The sequence below is a fragment of the Balaenoptera acutorostrata genome, chromosome 5 (assembly GCF_949987535.1).
Source record: "Balaenoptera acutorostrata chromosome 5, mBalAcu1.1, whole genome shotgun sequence".
NCBI lineage: Eukaryota > Metazoa > Chordata > Mammalia > Artiodactyla > Balaenopteridae > Balaenoptera > Balaenoptera acutorostrata.
In genome coordinates, this window is record NC_080068.1 from 110,914,449 (window position 1) to 110,932,870 (window position 18,422).

The window sequence follows — 18,422 nt, forward strand, 5'->3', positions numbered from 1 at the left end:
CCATTCGGTACAAAGTGATATCTCATTGTAGTTTCCATTTCTCTGATGTTTTGTGATGTTAAACATCTTTTCATATGTTTATTGGTCATTCATATATAATCTTTGAAGAAATGCCAAGTTCTTTTCCAATTTTTAATTGGGTTATTGATTTTTTATTGTTGAGTTGTAGGAGTTCTTTCAATATTCTTGATATTAACCTCTTATCAGCTATATATGATTTGTAAATATTTTCTCCTATTAATTACATAGGTTGTCGTTTTACTCTGTTAATTTTGTCCTTTGATGCACAAAAGTTTTAAACTTTGATGTAGTCCCATTTATCTATTTTTGCTTTTGTTGCCATATCCAAGAAATAATTGCCAAGTCCAATGTCATGAAGATTTTCCCTTATTTTTTTCTATTTCTGCAAAAAATGCCTTTGGAATTTTGAAAGAGATTGTGTTAAATCTGTAAATGACTTTGAGTAGAATGGGTGTCTTAAGAGTATTGTCTTCCAATTCATTAACATCGAATTCTTTCCACTTATTTGTGTCTTATTTAATATCTTTCAGCAATATTTTGTAGTTTTTAGTGTAAAAGTCTTTTACTTTCTTGGTAGGATTTATTCCTGAGTATATTATTATTATTATTATTATTTTTTCCCCGTAGGAAAAAAATGGTTTTGTACATGGGAGGAAACAATATAAATTCAAAACTTACAGATAAGGGTTAGCTCTATCACTCATCTCTTTAAAAAGTTTTTACGAATATCCAGTCAACACCAACAGGGTTATCTCCCTTGAAATGTTATCTATACGGATTTCCAAGTAGACCACAGGGCTGTATACTGTCTTGGAATGTCCTCAGAAGGCTCCGTCATTGAGCATGTAACAGAGTAAAAACCTCAGAGTCCTTTCTTTCAAATGGAAGAGGGAAAGACAGGGATAGAAGAAACTATTCAAATTTCGTCTTCTTTCCTTGTGGCTTGTGGTCTCCTCCTCCTCCTCTGCCTCCTCGGAAGCCTCCTCGCCCTCCAAAGCCTCCCCAGCCTCTGCCACCAAATCCACCTCGGCCACCTCTGCCACCACCTCTGCCACCGAAGCCACCTCTGCCTCCTCCTCGGCCACCGAAGCCACCTTCACCCTTAGGCTTGGCCCAGTCCAAAGTAACTTTGTTTCCATCAGTTTCACCATCTTCCATGGCCTCCTTGGCAGCTTTGGCCTCTTCCTCACTGTTGAAGTCTACAAAACCAAACCCCTTGGAGGATCCAGTCTCCCGGTCAGTGACTATCCTTGCACGAATAGAGCCGTCAAACGACTCCTTTAATGTCTCTTCTGTAGTATCCTCAGACAGACCTTTGACAAACAGAGTTTTGGATGGCTGGCTTCTTGCATTAAGTGATCCCCTGGGTCCTTGCAACTCCAGCCTGATAGCTCTGCCCTCAATTTCCCTTTTATTACATGAATTTAAAGCTTCTTTAGCATCTTCAAATGATGCAAATTCTATAAATGCATACCCTTTAGATTTGCCATTCTGGTTCTGGGGCACTTTGATAAACGTTGCCTTCTCAAATACTTCCTGAAGAGTTTCTTCCGTTGCATTATAGGAGAGGTTGCTTAAAACCAGGGTTTTTGATTCACCACTCCAAGTGCTATTCTTTCCACCTCTATAGTCTTGACTTTGACCTTTCTCTCCGGTATAGTACAGGGAAATGGATCGCCCATCTATCTCTGTTCCCTGCTTTTCTTCCAAGGTTTTCTCTGCATCAGCTTCTGTCTTAAATTCAATATAAGCAATCCCTTTACTCTTTACATCCTTGCTGACTAATCTGATCTCCACAGCATCTTCAAACACTTCTTTTAGTTCTTCCTGAGTAACTTTATAAGGAAGATTTTTAGCCAAAAGTGTTCTCGCATCTCGATCTTTCTTACTGTCTTTTCCCTTTGGTTTTTCTAGTTTAATTTCATTGCCAAAGACTTTTAAACCAGTGAGTTCCAAGGCTTTTTCCAGGTCTTCAGCAGATTCAAAATCCACATAGCCAAACTTCCTAGACACACCAATTCTGACATCAACAACTGCAAGATCATTTTTAGCAAAAAGGTCACTGATACCCGTTTTCAATTCAGGAGCAGATTTACTGAAGTTCAGGTTTCCAACAAAAAGATTGAAAGATGTAGTTGGTTCTGTGGCTTCCACTTTCTGTTTCTTGGCTTCAGGAGCTGCTTTTTGTTTGGTCATTTCCTTCTTTCGTTTTCCAGGTGCTTCTTTGACAAGTTCTTCCTCCTCTTCCTCCTCCTCTTCCTCCTCCTCCTCGTCATCCTCTTCCTCCTCCTCGTCTTCATCCTCCTCCTCCTCGTCATCCTCCTCATCCTCATCGTCATCCTCTTCATCTTCATCTTCAGCAGTGCTCTTTGCCTTCACAGGAGCAGCTTTTGCTGGAGCTTTCTTTCCTTTGGCTGGTGCAGTTTCCGTAGCTTCTTCTTCAGAGTCCTCCTCGTCATCCTCATCCTCCTCCTTGTCGTCTTCATTGTCATCTTCGTCCTCGTCATCCTCATCATCTGAGGCAGGAGCAGCAGCTGCTTTCATCACCGCTGGCTCGAATTCATCCTCCTCCTCCTCTTCATCATCCTCATCCTCCTCTTCACTGTCGTCTTCATCTTCCTCATCACTGTCTTCCTTCTTGGCATTCTTGCCGTTCTTTGCTCCCTTGGCTGGAGCGGCTGCTCCCTTCTTACCAGGGGTTGCTACCAATGCTTTGCCTGGTGTGGCTCCCTCTTTGCCAGGTGTTGCTACTGCTTTGGCAGGTGTAACCGTCTTCTTGGCTGGCGTAGCGGCTGTCTTTTTGCCAGGGGTGACAACTGCTTTCTTTGCCGGTGTGGCAACTGCAACCTTTTTTGTTGGGGAAACCATCATCTTCTTTGCTGGAGTTGTGGTAGCCTTTTTGCCTTTTTTCTCTTCTCCACTGCTATCATCCTCTTCATCTTCTGACATTTCCTCATCTTCACTATCTTCTTCTACCTCCTTTGGGGGAGGAGCCATTTTCTTGGGGTCACCTTGATTTTTACCGGCCTTTGCAAGCTTTACCATGATAGCTGCTATGACTGCAGAGTGTGTGGCGAGCGAGTGGCGCAGATGAGCCCAGAGGAAACGAAGCAACGTCGATGGCGGCCGCTGATCCTGAGTATATTATTATTTTGATGCTATTGTAAATGGAATTGTTTTCTTAATTTCCTTCTTGGATAGTACATTGTTAGTGTATAGAAATGCAACTGATTTTTATATAATGATTTTATATCCAGCAACTTTGCTGAATTTGCTTATTAATTCTTTAGGGTTTGTCTTGTTTTGTTTTGGAATCTTTAGGGTTTTCTACATAGAGACTGTCTGAGTTTTAATACAGAAAGCACTGTATCCTGGGAAATTTCTCAGTACCAGGCAAACTGGAACGGGTGGCTCACTCTATAGGTGTTGCTGGTGATGGTGGTGGAGGAACAGTAACTATTGGTAGCAAGACTGTGGTTTTTTTAAATTGAAATTTTACTGAAAAATTTGTAGATTTACATGTAGTTGTATGAAATAATACAGAACAATCCCATGACCCTTTACCCAGTGGTAACATCTTGCAAAATTATATCACAATCTGGATGTTGATATTGACACAATCCATTGATTCAGATTTTGCTAGTTTTACTTGTACATGGTGTGTATGTGTATGTGTGTTTGTGTGTGTGTGTGTTTCTATGTCTGTATTTAGTTCTATATAAATTAATGTATGTGTAGGTTTTGTATCCCATACCATAGTCAAGATACAGAACTGTTCCATCACTGCTAGGATACCTCTGGTTTGTTGCCCTTTAATAACCACACCCATCTCCCTTCTATCCTTTCCACCTCCAGCCTATATCCCATCCTGTCCCTAATCCCTAGAAGCCACTAATATGTTCCCCTTTTCTAAAATTTTATCATTTCAAAAAATATATATATGCATACATATATATGTGTGTGTATGTTTGTGTGTGTGTGTATTTTGAATCATACAGTAAGTAATTTGGGGGCATTAATTTTTTTCACTCAGCATAAACTCTGAGGATTCATTCAAATTGTTATCAGCTTTAGTAGTTTTTCCTTTTTCTTGCTGAGTAGTTTTACATGGTACATGTATTACATGGTACATGTGGTACATAGTACCACAGTTTGTTTAACCATTCATTGTATAGAATGATATCAAAGTTTTTTTCATACTTTCTGGCTATTATGAATAAAGCTGCTATAAACATGATATATAGGTTTTCTATGTGAACATAAGTTTTCATTTCCATGGGATAAATGTTCTAGAGTGGAATTGCTGGGTCATACAGTAATTGCATGTTTCACTTTATAAGAAATAGCCTGACTTTTTTTAGAGTAATTGGATCACTTACATTCCCACCAACAATGTATGAGTGATCCAGTTTCTCTGCATCCTTGTTATCATTTGATATCACTATTTTTTTTTACTTTAGCCATTCTGATAGGTATGTAGTGATAATTCAGTATGGTTTTGATTTGAATTGCCCTAATGGCTAATGATGTTGACCATTTTCATGTGCTTATTTATCATTTATTTATCTTCTTTGGTGAAATAACTGTTCATATCTCTTGCCCATTTTCCAATTGGATTATTCATTGTTTTAAATAATTGTATTTTCAGAGCTCTTTATATATTCCAGACACTACTCCTTTGTCAGATATGTGGTTTGCAAGTGTTTTTTCCCACTCTGTAGTTTCTCTTTTCATCCTCTTTATGTGGTCTTTTACAAGGCAAACATTTTTAGTTTTAATAAGTTCTGATTTATCAATTTTTCCTCTTTTTTATGCTTTTGGCGTAAAGGCTAAGAACCTCTTTGCCTGTCTCTAGATCCTGAAGATTTTCTCATGTTTTTCTAAAGTTTTATTGTTTTACATTTTAAATATAAAACCATGACCCATTTTGAATTAATTTTTGTGTTAGGTGTGAGGTTTAGGTTGAGATTCATCTTTCTGCCTATCGATGGTCAATTGCACCAGCATCATTTGCTGACAAGACTATCCTTCCTCCATTGAATTGCTTTTGCTCTTTTGAAAAAAAAAAAAAAAAAGAATAGAAAAGAAAAGAAAATATTTGTGTGGGATTATTTCTGAGTTATCTGTTCTGTTTCATTGATTTACACGTGTTTATGCCTCCGCCAATACCACACTGTCATGATTACTGCAACACAGTAAGCCTTAATGTAAGATAGAATGATTCATCCCACTTCATTCTTCATCAAAATTGTTTTAGCTGTTCTAGGGCCTGTGCCTTTTCATATAAATTTTAGAATAAGCTTGACTACATCTATGAAAAACTTTTCTGAGATTTTGATGGGAATTGCATTAAACCTGTAGATCAATTTGTGGAGAATTGACATTTTTTTGGAAACTTATTTTATATTGGAGTACAGTTGATTAACAATGTTGTGTTAGTTTCAGGTGTACAGCAAAGTGATTCAGTTACACATATATACATGTATCTATTTTTTTTCATATTCTTTTCCCATTTAGGTTGTTACATAATATTGAGCAGAGTTCCCTGTGCTATACAGTAGGTCCTTGTTGGTTATCCATTTTAAATATAGCAGTGTGTACATGTCAATCCCAAACTCCCTAACTATCCCTCACCCTGAGAATTGACATCTTTACTGTTGAGTCTTTCAGTTTGGTATGTCTCTCCATTTATTTCAGTTTCTTTACTTCTTTTATCAGTATTTTATCATTTTCAGCATATAGTTCCTATATGTGTTTGTTAAGTATATACCTAATATTTCATTTTCTTTAGAATGATTTTAAATGGTGTTCTGTTTTTAATTTTTATTTCTTCATGCTCATTGTTAGTATAAAAAATGTGAATGATTTTTGTGTGTTGGTCTTGTACCTGCAGCCTTGCTAATGAGTTTTTTCTGTGTGTGTGTGTGTGTGTGTGTGTGTGTGTGGCATTTTTGGAATTTCCTATGTAGACAATCATGCCATGTGCAGATAGGGATATTTCATCTCTTCCTTTTCAATCTATGTTTCTTTTATTTATTTTCTTGCCTAACTTCAGTGGCTAAAATTTGCAATATTATGTTGAATAAAAGTGGTGAAACAGACATACTCACTATCTTCCTGATTTTAGGGGAAAGCATTCAGTCTTTCACCATTAAGTACTTGGTAGGTTTTTAAGATGCTCTTTGTCAGTTGAAGGAGTTCTCCTTTATTACTGATTTCCTGGGAGTTGTTGTGATGAGTGGATTTGAGGTTTTGTCAAATGCTTTTTCAGCATCAGTTTATCAATTGATATGATCATATGACTTTTTTATTTAGCTAGTTGTAATGGTGAATTTCATTGATTAATTTTTGATTGTTGAACAAGCCTTGAATACCTGGAATAAATCCCATGGTATATAATTCTTTCTATACATTATTGGATGCAGTTTTCTAATGTTTTGTTGAAAATGTTTATGTCTAAATTCATAAGATATTGGTATATTGGTCAATAACTTTTGTTTTGTTTTGTTTTGGTTCTGGCATCATGGTAATACTATCCTCATAAAACAAGTTGGAAAGTGTTCTTTCTTCTTCTGTTTTCTAGAAGAGACTGTGTGAAATTCGTGTAATTGTTTTTGAAATGTTTGATAGAATTTTCCAGTGAGACCATCTGGGCTGGAGATTACTTTCTTCAGAGGTTTTAAATTAAAAATTAAGTATACTTATCTACTGGTTGCAGAACTATTCAGATTATATATTTCATCTTGGATGAGTTTTGGTAGTATGTGGTTTTCAAGGGATTGATCTAGTTCTTCTAAGTTGTCAAATTTACGAGCACAATGTATTTCATAGTATTCCCTTATTATCCTTTTGATAACTGCATGCTTTGTTGTGATATTCCCTATTTCATTTTGGATATTGGTAATTTATATCTTCTCTCATTTTGTCAGTCTTGCTAGAGGTTTAGCAATTTTCTTGATTAAAAAAAGGCAGTGTTTTGTTTTATTGAAGATTTCTATTGCTTAACTTATTTTCAATTTCACTGATCTCTGTTCTTTAATATTTTCTTCCTTCTGCTTGTTTCAGCTTTATTTTGCTCTTTCTTTTCTAGTTTTTTGAGTTAGGAACTTAGATTATTGACGTGCAACCTTTGCTTATTTCTAATGTAAGTGTTTAGTGCTAGAAATATCTTACCTGGTGCTGCAGCTTTAGCTACAGCCCAAATAATTTTATATGTTGTATTTTTATTTTCATTCAGTTCTATGAATTTAATTTTTTTTCCTTTGACACTTTCTCTTTGACCCATGGATTATTTAGATGTGTTGCTTGATTTCCACATGTTTAGAGATTTTCCTGTTGGTCTTCAGTTATTGATTTCTAGTTTGATTCTTTAACAGTCAGGGAACAGATTGTCTATTATTTAAATTATTTTAAAATTTGTTGTGGTTGGTTTTATTGCCCAGGATATGGTCTATCTTGGTGACAGACGGCCTGGACTTGAGTCCTGGTGTCATATCCTGAAGTTGCATCCTAACTGGATGCTAGGTACATGGTCACAACCTGGTTGAGGAGACCTGTCCTGGATGAGGCTGAACCATTCAAGGAGCAGAGAGAGTAGATGATGGAGCGCCATGGAGGAGTTTCATATCAACCAGTGATTTGAAACAGTAAGTTAGAGCAAGAAAACATAATTACATAGTAGAGTTATGTTGCTATAATTCAGAACTAGAAAGTTGCACTAGAGAAAGGCTGAATAAGAAGAGATAAGCTTAGGTCAAAAAGACAAAAGGGGGAAAAAAAAAAAAAGGCAAAAGGGGATGTGTTAGGGGAGTGTTTTGGGGTGGGGGTGGTGAGAAGGCTAAGTATGTTTCAGAAAAGGAAATCACAGAATCAAAGATGTTCCACACAATTAAGTGAAAGTGACACACTCAAAATCAATGACTAGCAAGTGGCTGAGAATAAAAGGCAGGCTTTCTGATTCTACATGCATTGTTTCTTTCTCACTAGTTTTCCAAATATATGAAAAATAAATAAACAAGATATGGAGCCTCATGAAAAAGAAAAAAAAACCCAAAATACTATCACAAAATTTAAAATAAATTTAACCAAATTTAGCAAAGCCTCTGTTTGGTTGCATAAATTCTGTGTCCTCCTTCAATAATTAAAATAGTGCTAGATGCTATAAGCAGAAGGAACCTGAAATCTTGGTAAGGTATAACAGTTATTTCTTTTTTGTTCAGGTAAAGTCCAATCAGAGGTGTGTAGTAGAGCATGGCCACTGCTCCATGCAGTTATTCAGGAACCCAGACTGAGCAAGACTCATTTTCAATCTATGGCTTCCAAGTCTTTCTAGGCATCAATTCCTGTTGGTGAATTGGGGAGAAGAGAGAGAGTATATAACCACATAGAAGGTGTCTATGAGCCAAGCCTGGAAGTTATGTACATTACTTCATCCACATCTCACTAGTTAGATATTAGTCAGATGATAGCATTCAAAACTAAAGGAGACCAGAAAATGTACCTTAGTTTGTAGACTAGAAGAAAAGTGAAATAATTTGGTGAACAGCTACCCAATCTGTGTTACACATTTTTTATCCACCAGGACCTCTTTATATAGTGCACCTATATTACCAGTGGTCATCTAATCAATAATTATTGCCATATTCCTTGATTTTGTAAGTTGTTTTGGCAAAAGACTTTGTCAGCACTCCTAAAGGCTATGAGTGGGATTATTAGTTTACTGATACAACTAAAAGTTTTAAAAGAAGTCATTGGCTGTGTTGGCAACATTAAGTGATGTCCAGCTCATACTTAATAGGGCAAGTTCTCATTTCGGGATACAACAGTTGCCTTAGTTATATGTATACTTTCCTTCTGTGACAACATATCCAGGTAGAGCAAACGAGAAAGGATGCTGAAAGGCTTCTTCAGTGACAAGGATTTGGAACTATTGAATAAGAGCAAGATTTCACAAAATGTTCTTGTAAAACACTAGTATTTGGATATACTCCAAAGGGGGAAAAATGGTTCTTTACTCATAAAAGTTTAGAAAATGATGAAACTCGAATCTGTCTCGAGTATTCACGATGCATATGAACATATTAATGATTCTAAATAATCCTGCCATAAAGACATCTTTGGTTTTTATCTTAGCTTTCCTAACACTTGTCATGGATCACTGCGTTTTAGTGCCATATACTACTGTGATACATCTGTGGGCAAATCCCATTTGACTCCCGCTGCAATCAAACATCCTAGTTTCAAATGCCACTTTCTATGCTGAAAGATATTTTGTATTTATTAGTAAGAAAGCACTTTTCCTATTAGTAATATTGTTTTGTAGCATTTTAAAAATAGGTAGAATAAAATAGATCTAGCCATATTTTCACTTTTTATTCTTACTCCCTTCTTCATTTACCAGCAACCCTAGTACCAGTAGGGTAAACATTAATTTATATAGTTTTTCCTTCTTCTCCCTTAAAAAGACCTTGCATTATGTACACTTTTACTTTCTCCTTAGGCTGCCAACTTCACTTGATGAATTCTGAAATTCTTTTTCTATTACCAATATTTCTTTATTTTCCATAGAAATCTTTTTCACTCTGGTGTTTACTTCTTTTCAGGTAAATAATCTCGGGCCCTTTCCTCTACATCCACTTCTTCAATTTTGTTTTTAGTTTTCTTTTGTACATTCTGAAACTGAACCAGAGACCAAGTCAGAAAGAGTGCCTGAGATTGAAGTGACAGCATTTCTAACAGGGACTAAGAAGCCTTTTTTGGAAGGTGGGGACAATTTTCACTATCATCTAGGAATGGTAGATGCCACCACAAGATGGCACTCATTTGTTTTTAGTTTCTAATAATGAAAATTTTGTGATTTTTTACTGGGATAGAAAACAAAAACAGCTTTCACTGTATTTCAAAAATGACCTTGCTTACTTTATATGCTATCATTTTTTATTATGTTTTATACATACACAAAAATAAGTTCTACTGGATTTGGGGGATAGAATATTATGAAAGTATGTATGCTAAACATTATAGTACTTGAAGTAAGTTAAAATTTATTATTTATTTCATTAGGTACCTTTTTTAGGAAAACTATTGTGCTTGCTTTTTCCCTTCTCTCTTTTCCAGCGTAGTTACCAGTAAACTCTAAAAATCTGTGAACCGATATTAAACATAGAGGTTCACTGATTTTGCGCCAGTCTATGCCAGTTCTTCCTTTTCTTGAGGGCTATCAGTCAGCACCACTTGTGCAGATGAGCTACTACCAATCTCCAGACAGTAGGTATGTTTTAAATGACTCAAGAAAAACAAACAGTCCATTCAGTGGTGTTGGAGTATTATTTATTCTGGTTAAATCTCCTAAGTTTGGATTAAGACCACAAGAAATCAAGACATTTCGGGGACCATATGGTGGTATTGGTTTGGCCCTCAGGAAATCAAAAGGAAACTCTAGTGTTCCAGGGGCTATTTAATCTATGAATTTACTGTAATTTGCTTTAACAAAGTAAGTCTTAAATTATCTGGAACTGTGCTTCCAGTGTGTAGCTACTAGCCACATGTGGCTATTTAAAATAAGATTAATTAAAATTAAACAAAATTAAATACTTCTTTAGTCACACTAGCCACATTTCAATAGCCCAATAGACACATGTTAATAGTGGCTACTGAATTGGACAGAACAGATTATAGACTTCATTACAGCTGAAAGTTATCATGGACAGTGCTAATCTAGACACTATTATTATTTCTAGTTCATATATGAATGACAAAAAGCTATAACTGCATCCTTGATTATTAGCTTCAATTTGTTTAAATCAGTCTTAGTTGCTTGGATATCAAATGCTTTTCTGAGCAGCTGTGTAGTCTATTGGAAAGACTATTGCATAGGGAGCTGGAATAATTGGGCTTTGGCCCAACTAGAGACTCATGGTTATGAGAAGATAATTTGACTTCTTTAAGTTATTTTTATTTGTGGAAAATCAATCTGTGACATATGTGTAGAAAACAGCAAGCTTGACTGCTATCATTAGTAAGGCCTGCTTAGAAGCTTGGCCTTGGACTGGCATCTGGGAACTTGGTTTTCAGGACAGTTCCCACCGTTCCCACATCAGAGTGGCTCACTGGACCAAAAATGCTTGTACAAATAATATGGTTTATGCTGAACACCTGCTTTCTTTCTGGGAGTCTGGAATTTGTGTACATGCCAGGCAAAAGGTGCCTACAGGACTAGTCCCAAATAGAAACCCTGGTGCTGAGCCTAGCAAGCTTTCCTGGTGGATGAAATTTTGTTGTCATAACTCATTTTTTATCATAACTCATATCTGGGGAAACTAGGCATATCAGCAGATGACTCTGGAAGCTTGTGCCTGGTTTCCACTGGACTTCACCCTATATGCCCTTTCCTTTTGCTGATTCTTCTTTGTATCCTTTTATTGTAATAAATCATAACCATGAATAAGACTATATGCTGAGTTCTGTGAGCCCTTCTAGTAAATCATCAAACCTGGGGTTGATCTTGGGGACCTCATAATTACTTTGAAGTATGAAGTAAAAAGCTTAGAAATAAGTTTGAATTCCAAATAAGTTTCCAAATACTTGTATATTATTGCTAGTAATCTGGCCAAGAAGAAAAAAAAAAATCAGACAGAAAAATATTTATTCAAAAAATATAAAAAATAAAATTGTTTAAAATGAAACTAAAAAGCTATGGACTCCTGAATAAATTATGTCTAAAAATGTTTAAGAGAAAATTGTTGTGATTTTGCTGATATTAATTGAGGAACACTGAATCCCAACTATATGTTGGGATTAGGGAAGATATAACCTGGTAAAAACAAAGGACCCCATGCCCTTCTTGGACTTTTGAGTATCCTCAGAAAAACTTCCAAAGCTGCCTGGAAATGTGAGCTGGAATGGCTAAGATAAGGATTTCAGTGAAACAGATAGCAGCCATCTCTCTTTGGATCAAGTTTAAAGAAACCGAAGAGTTCTCTTAACATAAGTCCCTGGTTGTGAATCTGTCTTTTTACACAGGTTTAAGTGACTGAAGATCTCAGACCTGCTACATTTGGGTGGATCTTGGCAGTGGCTTAGAAATATAGTCTTGGCTTCCAGTGCTGGGAGTAGGATCTGAGCTCTCTCTCCTTTATTTTATTTTATTTTTCTATTTTCTCTGCATTTTTATTTTCTCCTTTATTTTAAAAGTGACTTTTATAAGCATCTTCTTGCAGCGAATGCTCTCTTAGCTCAAATATCAATCTTTACATAAACATGAAAATTTATCTTTCTCTTTGTTTTACAATTCAGTCACCTCTAAATTCCAAATGTCAACTCATCCTCTCTTCTCATTTCCATTTTTTACAGCATGGTCCCAGGAGAATAAATGCTTGGTTTCCTACAGAGGTAACTGATGATAGTACTTAGGCCTTCCTTCTTCCTTCTCCCTTTTTTCCATTCTCCAGAGTCCTTATTCAGACAACCAATTACGGAAAGTTTGGATCAAAACACCCCAGGGTATCAAAGCATTTGAGAGCCTTAAGTTCATATGTGAATTGTTTCTAGGGAAGGCCCAAAGGTTGTCCTCATGACCACAGGGTCATTTAAAAGTGTAACAAAGGGGGAAAAGGAAAACAAGTATCAAACTTTATGGAGTCTACAGTAGCATAGAGAGTAGGACCATAGATGTATGGAACCAGACTGCTTGGGTTCAAATTCCATCCTCTCGAAGTATTTCTGTTGTCCTTGGGCAATTTTCTTAATGACTCTATGCTGTGATTTCCTCATCTATAAAATGGGATAACAACAGCACCTACCTTATTGAGATGTTAGGAAAATTAAATGAGTTAATATATCTAAATTTCATAGAACACCTAGTAAGTGTTATATAAATATAGTGACCATCTAATTGAGCACCCAAAGTGGAATGCATTTGAAGATGAAAGGGGGAATTATAAATAATTATTCTAGGACAACAGGTGTAATATAAATTTAAGTGTTTGGTATTATTATTTTTTAATTTTACTTGAAAGCAAATTTAGGTTTTCAAGAAACCAGGTCTTCTACAGGTGGCGTATTCATTGATATAAACTTACTTCCTTATAAAACTTCAGAATATGATTTAAAAATAAATAAAATTACACCCTTGTGTGATAGGACTGCAGAGATGAATTCAGTTGGGTCACAGGAGCACACTTTGAATTGTCAATCTTCATCTGAGATCTGAGAGACAATGCTTATTGAGGACATGAAAATCTCTTCACACTTTATATAGGTACATGTTCCAATGTGTGGAGGATGAGGGCCTAGAGAACTTTATTTGAAGGTGAAGTTAAATTAGATTTATAATGGACCAGCCGGTTATCAAAGCCACTAATGACAGCAAAGCAGGTGTGAGACAAACAATTTACCAAGCATTTTGGCCTTGCTGTCTTTTATGTGGATGGTTATGCTTTCTCCTAAATTATTTTGTAACTATCAAGTACTAATGATGACTCAAACAATCTGACCTTTCACTTGATAAGTATTGTTTCCTTCCAGAGTAGTCCAACCTCAGATGTCATTTATGCATGCTTCATTCTGATGATTATTTCACAGTCACAACAAATATTTCTCCTTTCTCTCTAGCTGTCTCATCTAACTACAGGCCCTTTCTTGTCACTTGACAGAAGAGGGAGAGAACCTTTTCTTAGGTGGCATAATTCCTCAAAATGTGTTCACTCTCAGGAGCAAGGATGGTAGATAATAATGAGACAGGCAGGGAATCAACAGTCCCAGAACTGAATGAAGAATTGGCAAGTGTATCAAGGATGCGTAATCAAAACATGCCATTCTCTGCTAAGTAGTCTAGCTGAACAGAGCCAAACTGCATGCCTATTCTTCTAGATTTTCTTCTTTTTAAAATTTTCTTTCTAATATAAGAGATGACCTACAGAAGAAGAAACAAACAAAACTGATGACAAAGGAGGGGCTTAAATGTTGCTAATGTTAGATGAGAAAATGCCTAATGGGGAGATGGAGTCCCAGAAAATAGTAGAGAAAAAATAACTTTATGAGAGTTTGAAAACCAGAGATTAACAAAAATGTTAATTCCAAAAAATAGAAATTTTAATGGGCATTCCTTAATATTTCTTAAATTACAAATTTTGATATTAATTGGATAATCTAGGCCATTTGTGACTATAAAGTAAAACTCATTATAGCATAGATTCAGTTGTATGGCAGGTCAAATCATGCTCCATTGTTGGCACAGAAACTAAAAATTAGAAGTGTGATATAGCACAGTTTATTAACATTCGTCTTGCATTATAACTTGTTGATTGAGCACTTACTATATGCGAGGTATATGATAGATGCTTTTCCATGTGGTTTACATGTATTTTTTGCATTTGATCCTTACAGCAGCCTACAGAATAGGTATCATTATTGTCTCTAAGATACAGGGAAGTTAAATCATTTGCCCAGGGTCTCACAGCTGGTAAGTGGAGGAGTAGAGGTTCATACTCCAGAGCTCTTGTCCACGATTTTTGTTTAATTCTGACCTCAGCATCATTACCAGAAAGAGGTTCAACTCTGAACACATATCTTAGATTAATGCTAAATACTTTTAACACATAGCACAACAAAAACATCTGAAGGCAGGATGCCACAAAATCCTGCTTTTGTTGAACTGAATTACAAGTCTGATGTGGATTTAAAATAATTTTTGTGTATTGTGTCGGCCAGAAATAGAATCAAGTATTAAGTATCAGGACCAAAGCCAAGTAAATTGAAGACGCCAGAAATAACTAAAAGCTCAGAATGAATTACACCAGTTCTTTAGGGCACTCTGGGGTATTTATAGAGGATGTTTCCAGTCCAGCTCTTAAGGCACTAAACTCTATATAAGGCATCAAATAAATAAATGTAGCACTCCATAATCTTTATTCAGTGTTGTCTGAGAAATGGTTTTCTTTCAGAGAGGCCAGCCTTTTTACATTTGACCTCAGAGTGTAGTCTGTTGCTTTACAACTCACTTGTACTCTATAGGCTTAGAATAAAATGTGTGCAGTTAGATAAGTAGACATTTTAGCTGATTAGATGCCCTGAAACAGTGGATTTAGAACCATTACTTTAATGCAATCTTATTCCTCCACCCAATGTCACAGATAAAAGCAGAGCTGCTCTAGAGGAAGAAAGGAAGGGGTGGGGTCTGGAGCTCCAGGAGTGGAGTCTCGTTTTGACCTGTGCACTCAGATAGCCCCAAGGGTACCTACGTTACATGGCTAGGGCTCTCCACAACACAGTTTGAAAGTAGAACCCATGAAAATGTATGGAAACAAAATCAAACTTCAACTAAGAAGATTATAAATTTTAAGGAGATAAAATTTTAACTGACTTTATTTAAGACTCTATTTCACTGGATTTCTGCAAGTTCCCAAACTGAAGCTCTCTGTTGCTGGGGTGGGGGGCAGGGGTGTTATTTTAACTTCTCTTTGAAGCAATGATATTACTATATCACTTGATAAACTTTATTTAAGCTAATTTTCAATATCACTGAGGTGTCAGATCTCCGTCTGCATTTTATGGAAGATCAAACAAGGAGCTTAGCTAGGAATCCTGTGAAGTACAGTTCCGCCTCTGACTCTCCATGAGACTTTGAACTGCGGGATTTTACAGTCTCCTAGGACTTTGTTTCCTAATATAAACATATAAGATCATATATACTGTTCATTTAAAAGCTAATAAGGGGACTTCCCTGGTGGCCCAGTGGTTAAGACTCTGCACTCCCAATGCAGGGGGCCCGGGTTCGATCCCTGGTCAGGGAATTATATCTGCAGGCTGCAACGAAGATCCCACGTGCCACAACTAAGACCCGGCACAGCCAAATAAATTAATTAATTACAAAAAAAGCTACTAAGAGTTCTTGGGTTTTTCAAAGAAAGCAATGATTTAAGATGAATTTGAATCAACTAGCATATCAAGTTTTAAAAAGGCTTAAAAGTGAATTTAATTGTGACCGCTTTTTAATATCAGAGCATGTGGAGATGGTGCAGATTTAAGGCGAAAGAAAGTTTTTATCTTTCGCTACAATGACTTACGGTGAAGACCACAACTATGATAAGATCAACGTAAATCAAAATACATACCAGGGTTGTGTCAGGAACCCAAAGGGGTGTCCTGTTGTCTCAGAATTATGGTTAAGCATCTGCAGTTGAGAACAACAGACTAATATTCCACATCTTTCCGTTCAGAGAAACTCAGAAGTGCTGCCACCTGCCAGCAGCGTGCTTGAGCAAACTAACTTCTGCTTAGCTTTCTTACCTTATTGTGAGGATTAAATGAGTTAGAGCAGTAAAGTGCTGAGAACAGTACTTGTTCTCAGCTCAAAAAGCTCAATAAAAGCTCAATAAGAGCTCAATACAATGTAGTCATTATTATTATTGTTGATATTATTTTTCCTGAGGTTATTTTGGCTTGCTGAGAAGACAAACTTGGTCATAGCAGGGACTTATGTGATATTTTCTATATTCTCCCTAGTAATTAATACCATGCTTTTAAGACATTTTTCTAGCAAACTAAATAATTTTGGTATTTAATAATCTGAGTTTTAAGGTATAACTGTATTCTTAAAATGTTTCATAAAACTGAACAGTTATGAGTATTATGGAGCAGCCCAAATAATAAGCTTGGTGATACATATATATGAGTATCTATGATATATGTTCATATATACTCAAGGATATATATATACACAGAGATTATACACACATATAATCACACAACTAGTGAATCCATCAGCTAGATGGTGGGGATAAGATTTATATATAAAATCCATAGTATTCATATATGATAGGAATAAACTCTTTGAAAATATTATATCTTTTAAAAGCATTTACAATATAACAAAACAATAAGATAACTAGAAATAAATTGCAAACAGATATTCTAGTTTTACATGGATAAAATTATAAAATAGTTTTGAAGCATTTAAAGGGGAACTTGATTAAATGGAAATGTGTACTATGTTCATAGCTATGAAGATTCAGCATCATAAAGATTTCAACTCACCCAAATTTATCTATAAATTCCATGTGACTTCAATTAAAATTTCAGCAGTGTTTTTCACGGGATTTGAGAAATTTATTCCAAAATTAATATGAAAGGGTATAAGTCCAAAAACAGCTGAGTTAATTCTGAAGAGAAAGGAGGAAGACACTCTTCTCATACTAGTTACCAAGACTTATTTATATACTTACAGGATGTAAACCACTATGGTGTTGGCTCAGGAAAGGGCAACTACATCAAAAGGACAAAAGAGAAAGCAGAAATGAACAACCAAACAAAAAAATCACTCACACCTTGTATATATGGGATATCAGTTCATGAGAGAAGTGTCATTACAATATGTCAAACTATGATAAATGCAAACTGCATATCCAAATGTGAAAAAAAAAGATACGCATATATTCAATTCCATTTGATTAAAGACCGTATAACTTTCTGAAAAATATAAAGAATATCTTCATTGCATTGGGGCAGAGAAGCTATCTTAAACAAGTCACACAAAAAGAATAAACCATAAAGGAATATATTGATATATTTAACTATATTGAAATTATAAATTTCCAAACAACAAAAGATACAATAAGCAAGAATGAGAGAAGATGTTTATGACATAGAGAGCAAAGGATTAATATCTAGAATATACATAGACGTTTTATAAATAAATACAGAAAAGGCAACCTAATACAAAAAGAGAATTGTGAATGGGTACCTGCTTACTTTGTTGGATTGAATGCAATTGATCAAGCTCATGTATTACTGTGAACAAGTAAATGTTTTACCTTGCTTTAAAAATATGGGTATAGAAGCTATTAATAGAAGATGTGGAAAGGATATTCCATATCTAAAATAGCCTTTTTTCATCCCAGTCTCAGGATTCTACAAATCTATGTTTATGGAAGAGTCAGAAAAGTCACCTTGAAGGAAATTTAAATGACATTATTCTGGACTGTACAGCAACCTTTATATCTTCTCCGGGTGTGTGAAGCACAGGTGATGCTAAGCAAAGTTACAAGAAGCATTCTATCACATTTAGCCTAAAAACATGCATGTTAGAATTTAACAGGTACATCTGAGCATGATTAACTTATTTATAACAACCAATCACTGCCATTTGGTCCATAGTCCCAGCCTGTTCTCCACATATACGTCACTTCTCAACCCCATAACAATGGGCAAAGGATATGAAGATTCAGTTCAGGAAAAAGGAAACTCAAATGACTAGTCAACTTTGAAAAGTTTAGTAGTAAATAAGATGCCATTTAATATAATAATGAAATATAATTTCATAGCCATTGATTAGCAACAATTTCAAAATCTGAAAATTCTACATTTTTAAAGTTTGAAAATAACAAGTAAGGACTTCAAAAAAT

At 35.6% G+C, this 18,422-nt stretch overlaps 1 protein-coding gene across 1 annotated transcript; it reads right to left on the reverse strand.

Moving 5' to 3' along the window:
* Positions 1–645: 645 nt before the first annotated feature.
* On the reverse strand, positions 646–3,102 carry LOC103018803 (nucleolin-like). Its single transcript, XM_057546216.1, has one exon. The coding sequence runs from the start codon at positions 3,064–3,066 to the stop codon at positions 934–936; it is 2,133 nt and encodes a 710-aa protein (XP_057402199.1). The 5' UTR covers positions 3,067–3,102; the 3' UTR covers positions 646–933.
* Positions 3,103–18,422: the final 15,320 nt, after the last annotated feature.

Coding starts and splice junctions, on each gene's coding strand:
- LOC103018803 (XM_057546216.1), bottom strand. CDS start 3,066: ATGGTAAAGCTTGCAAAGGCCGGTAAAAATCAAGGTGACCCCAAGAAA.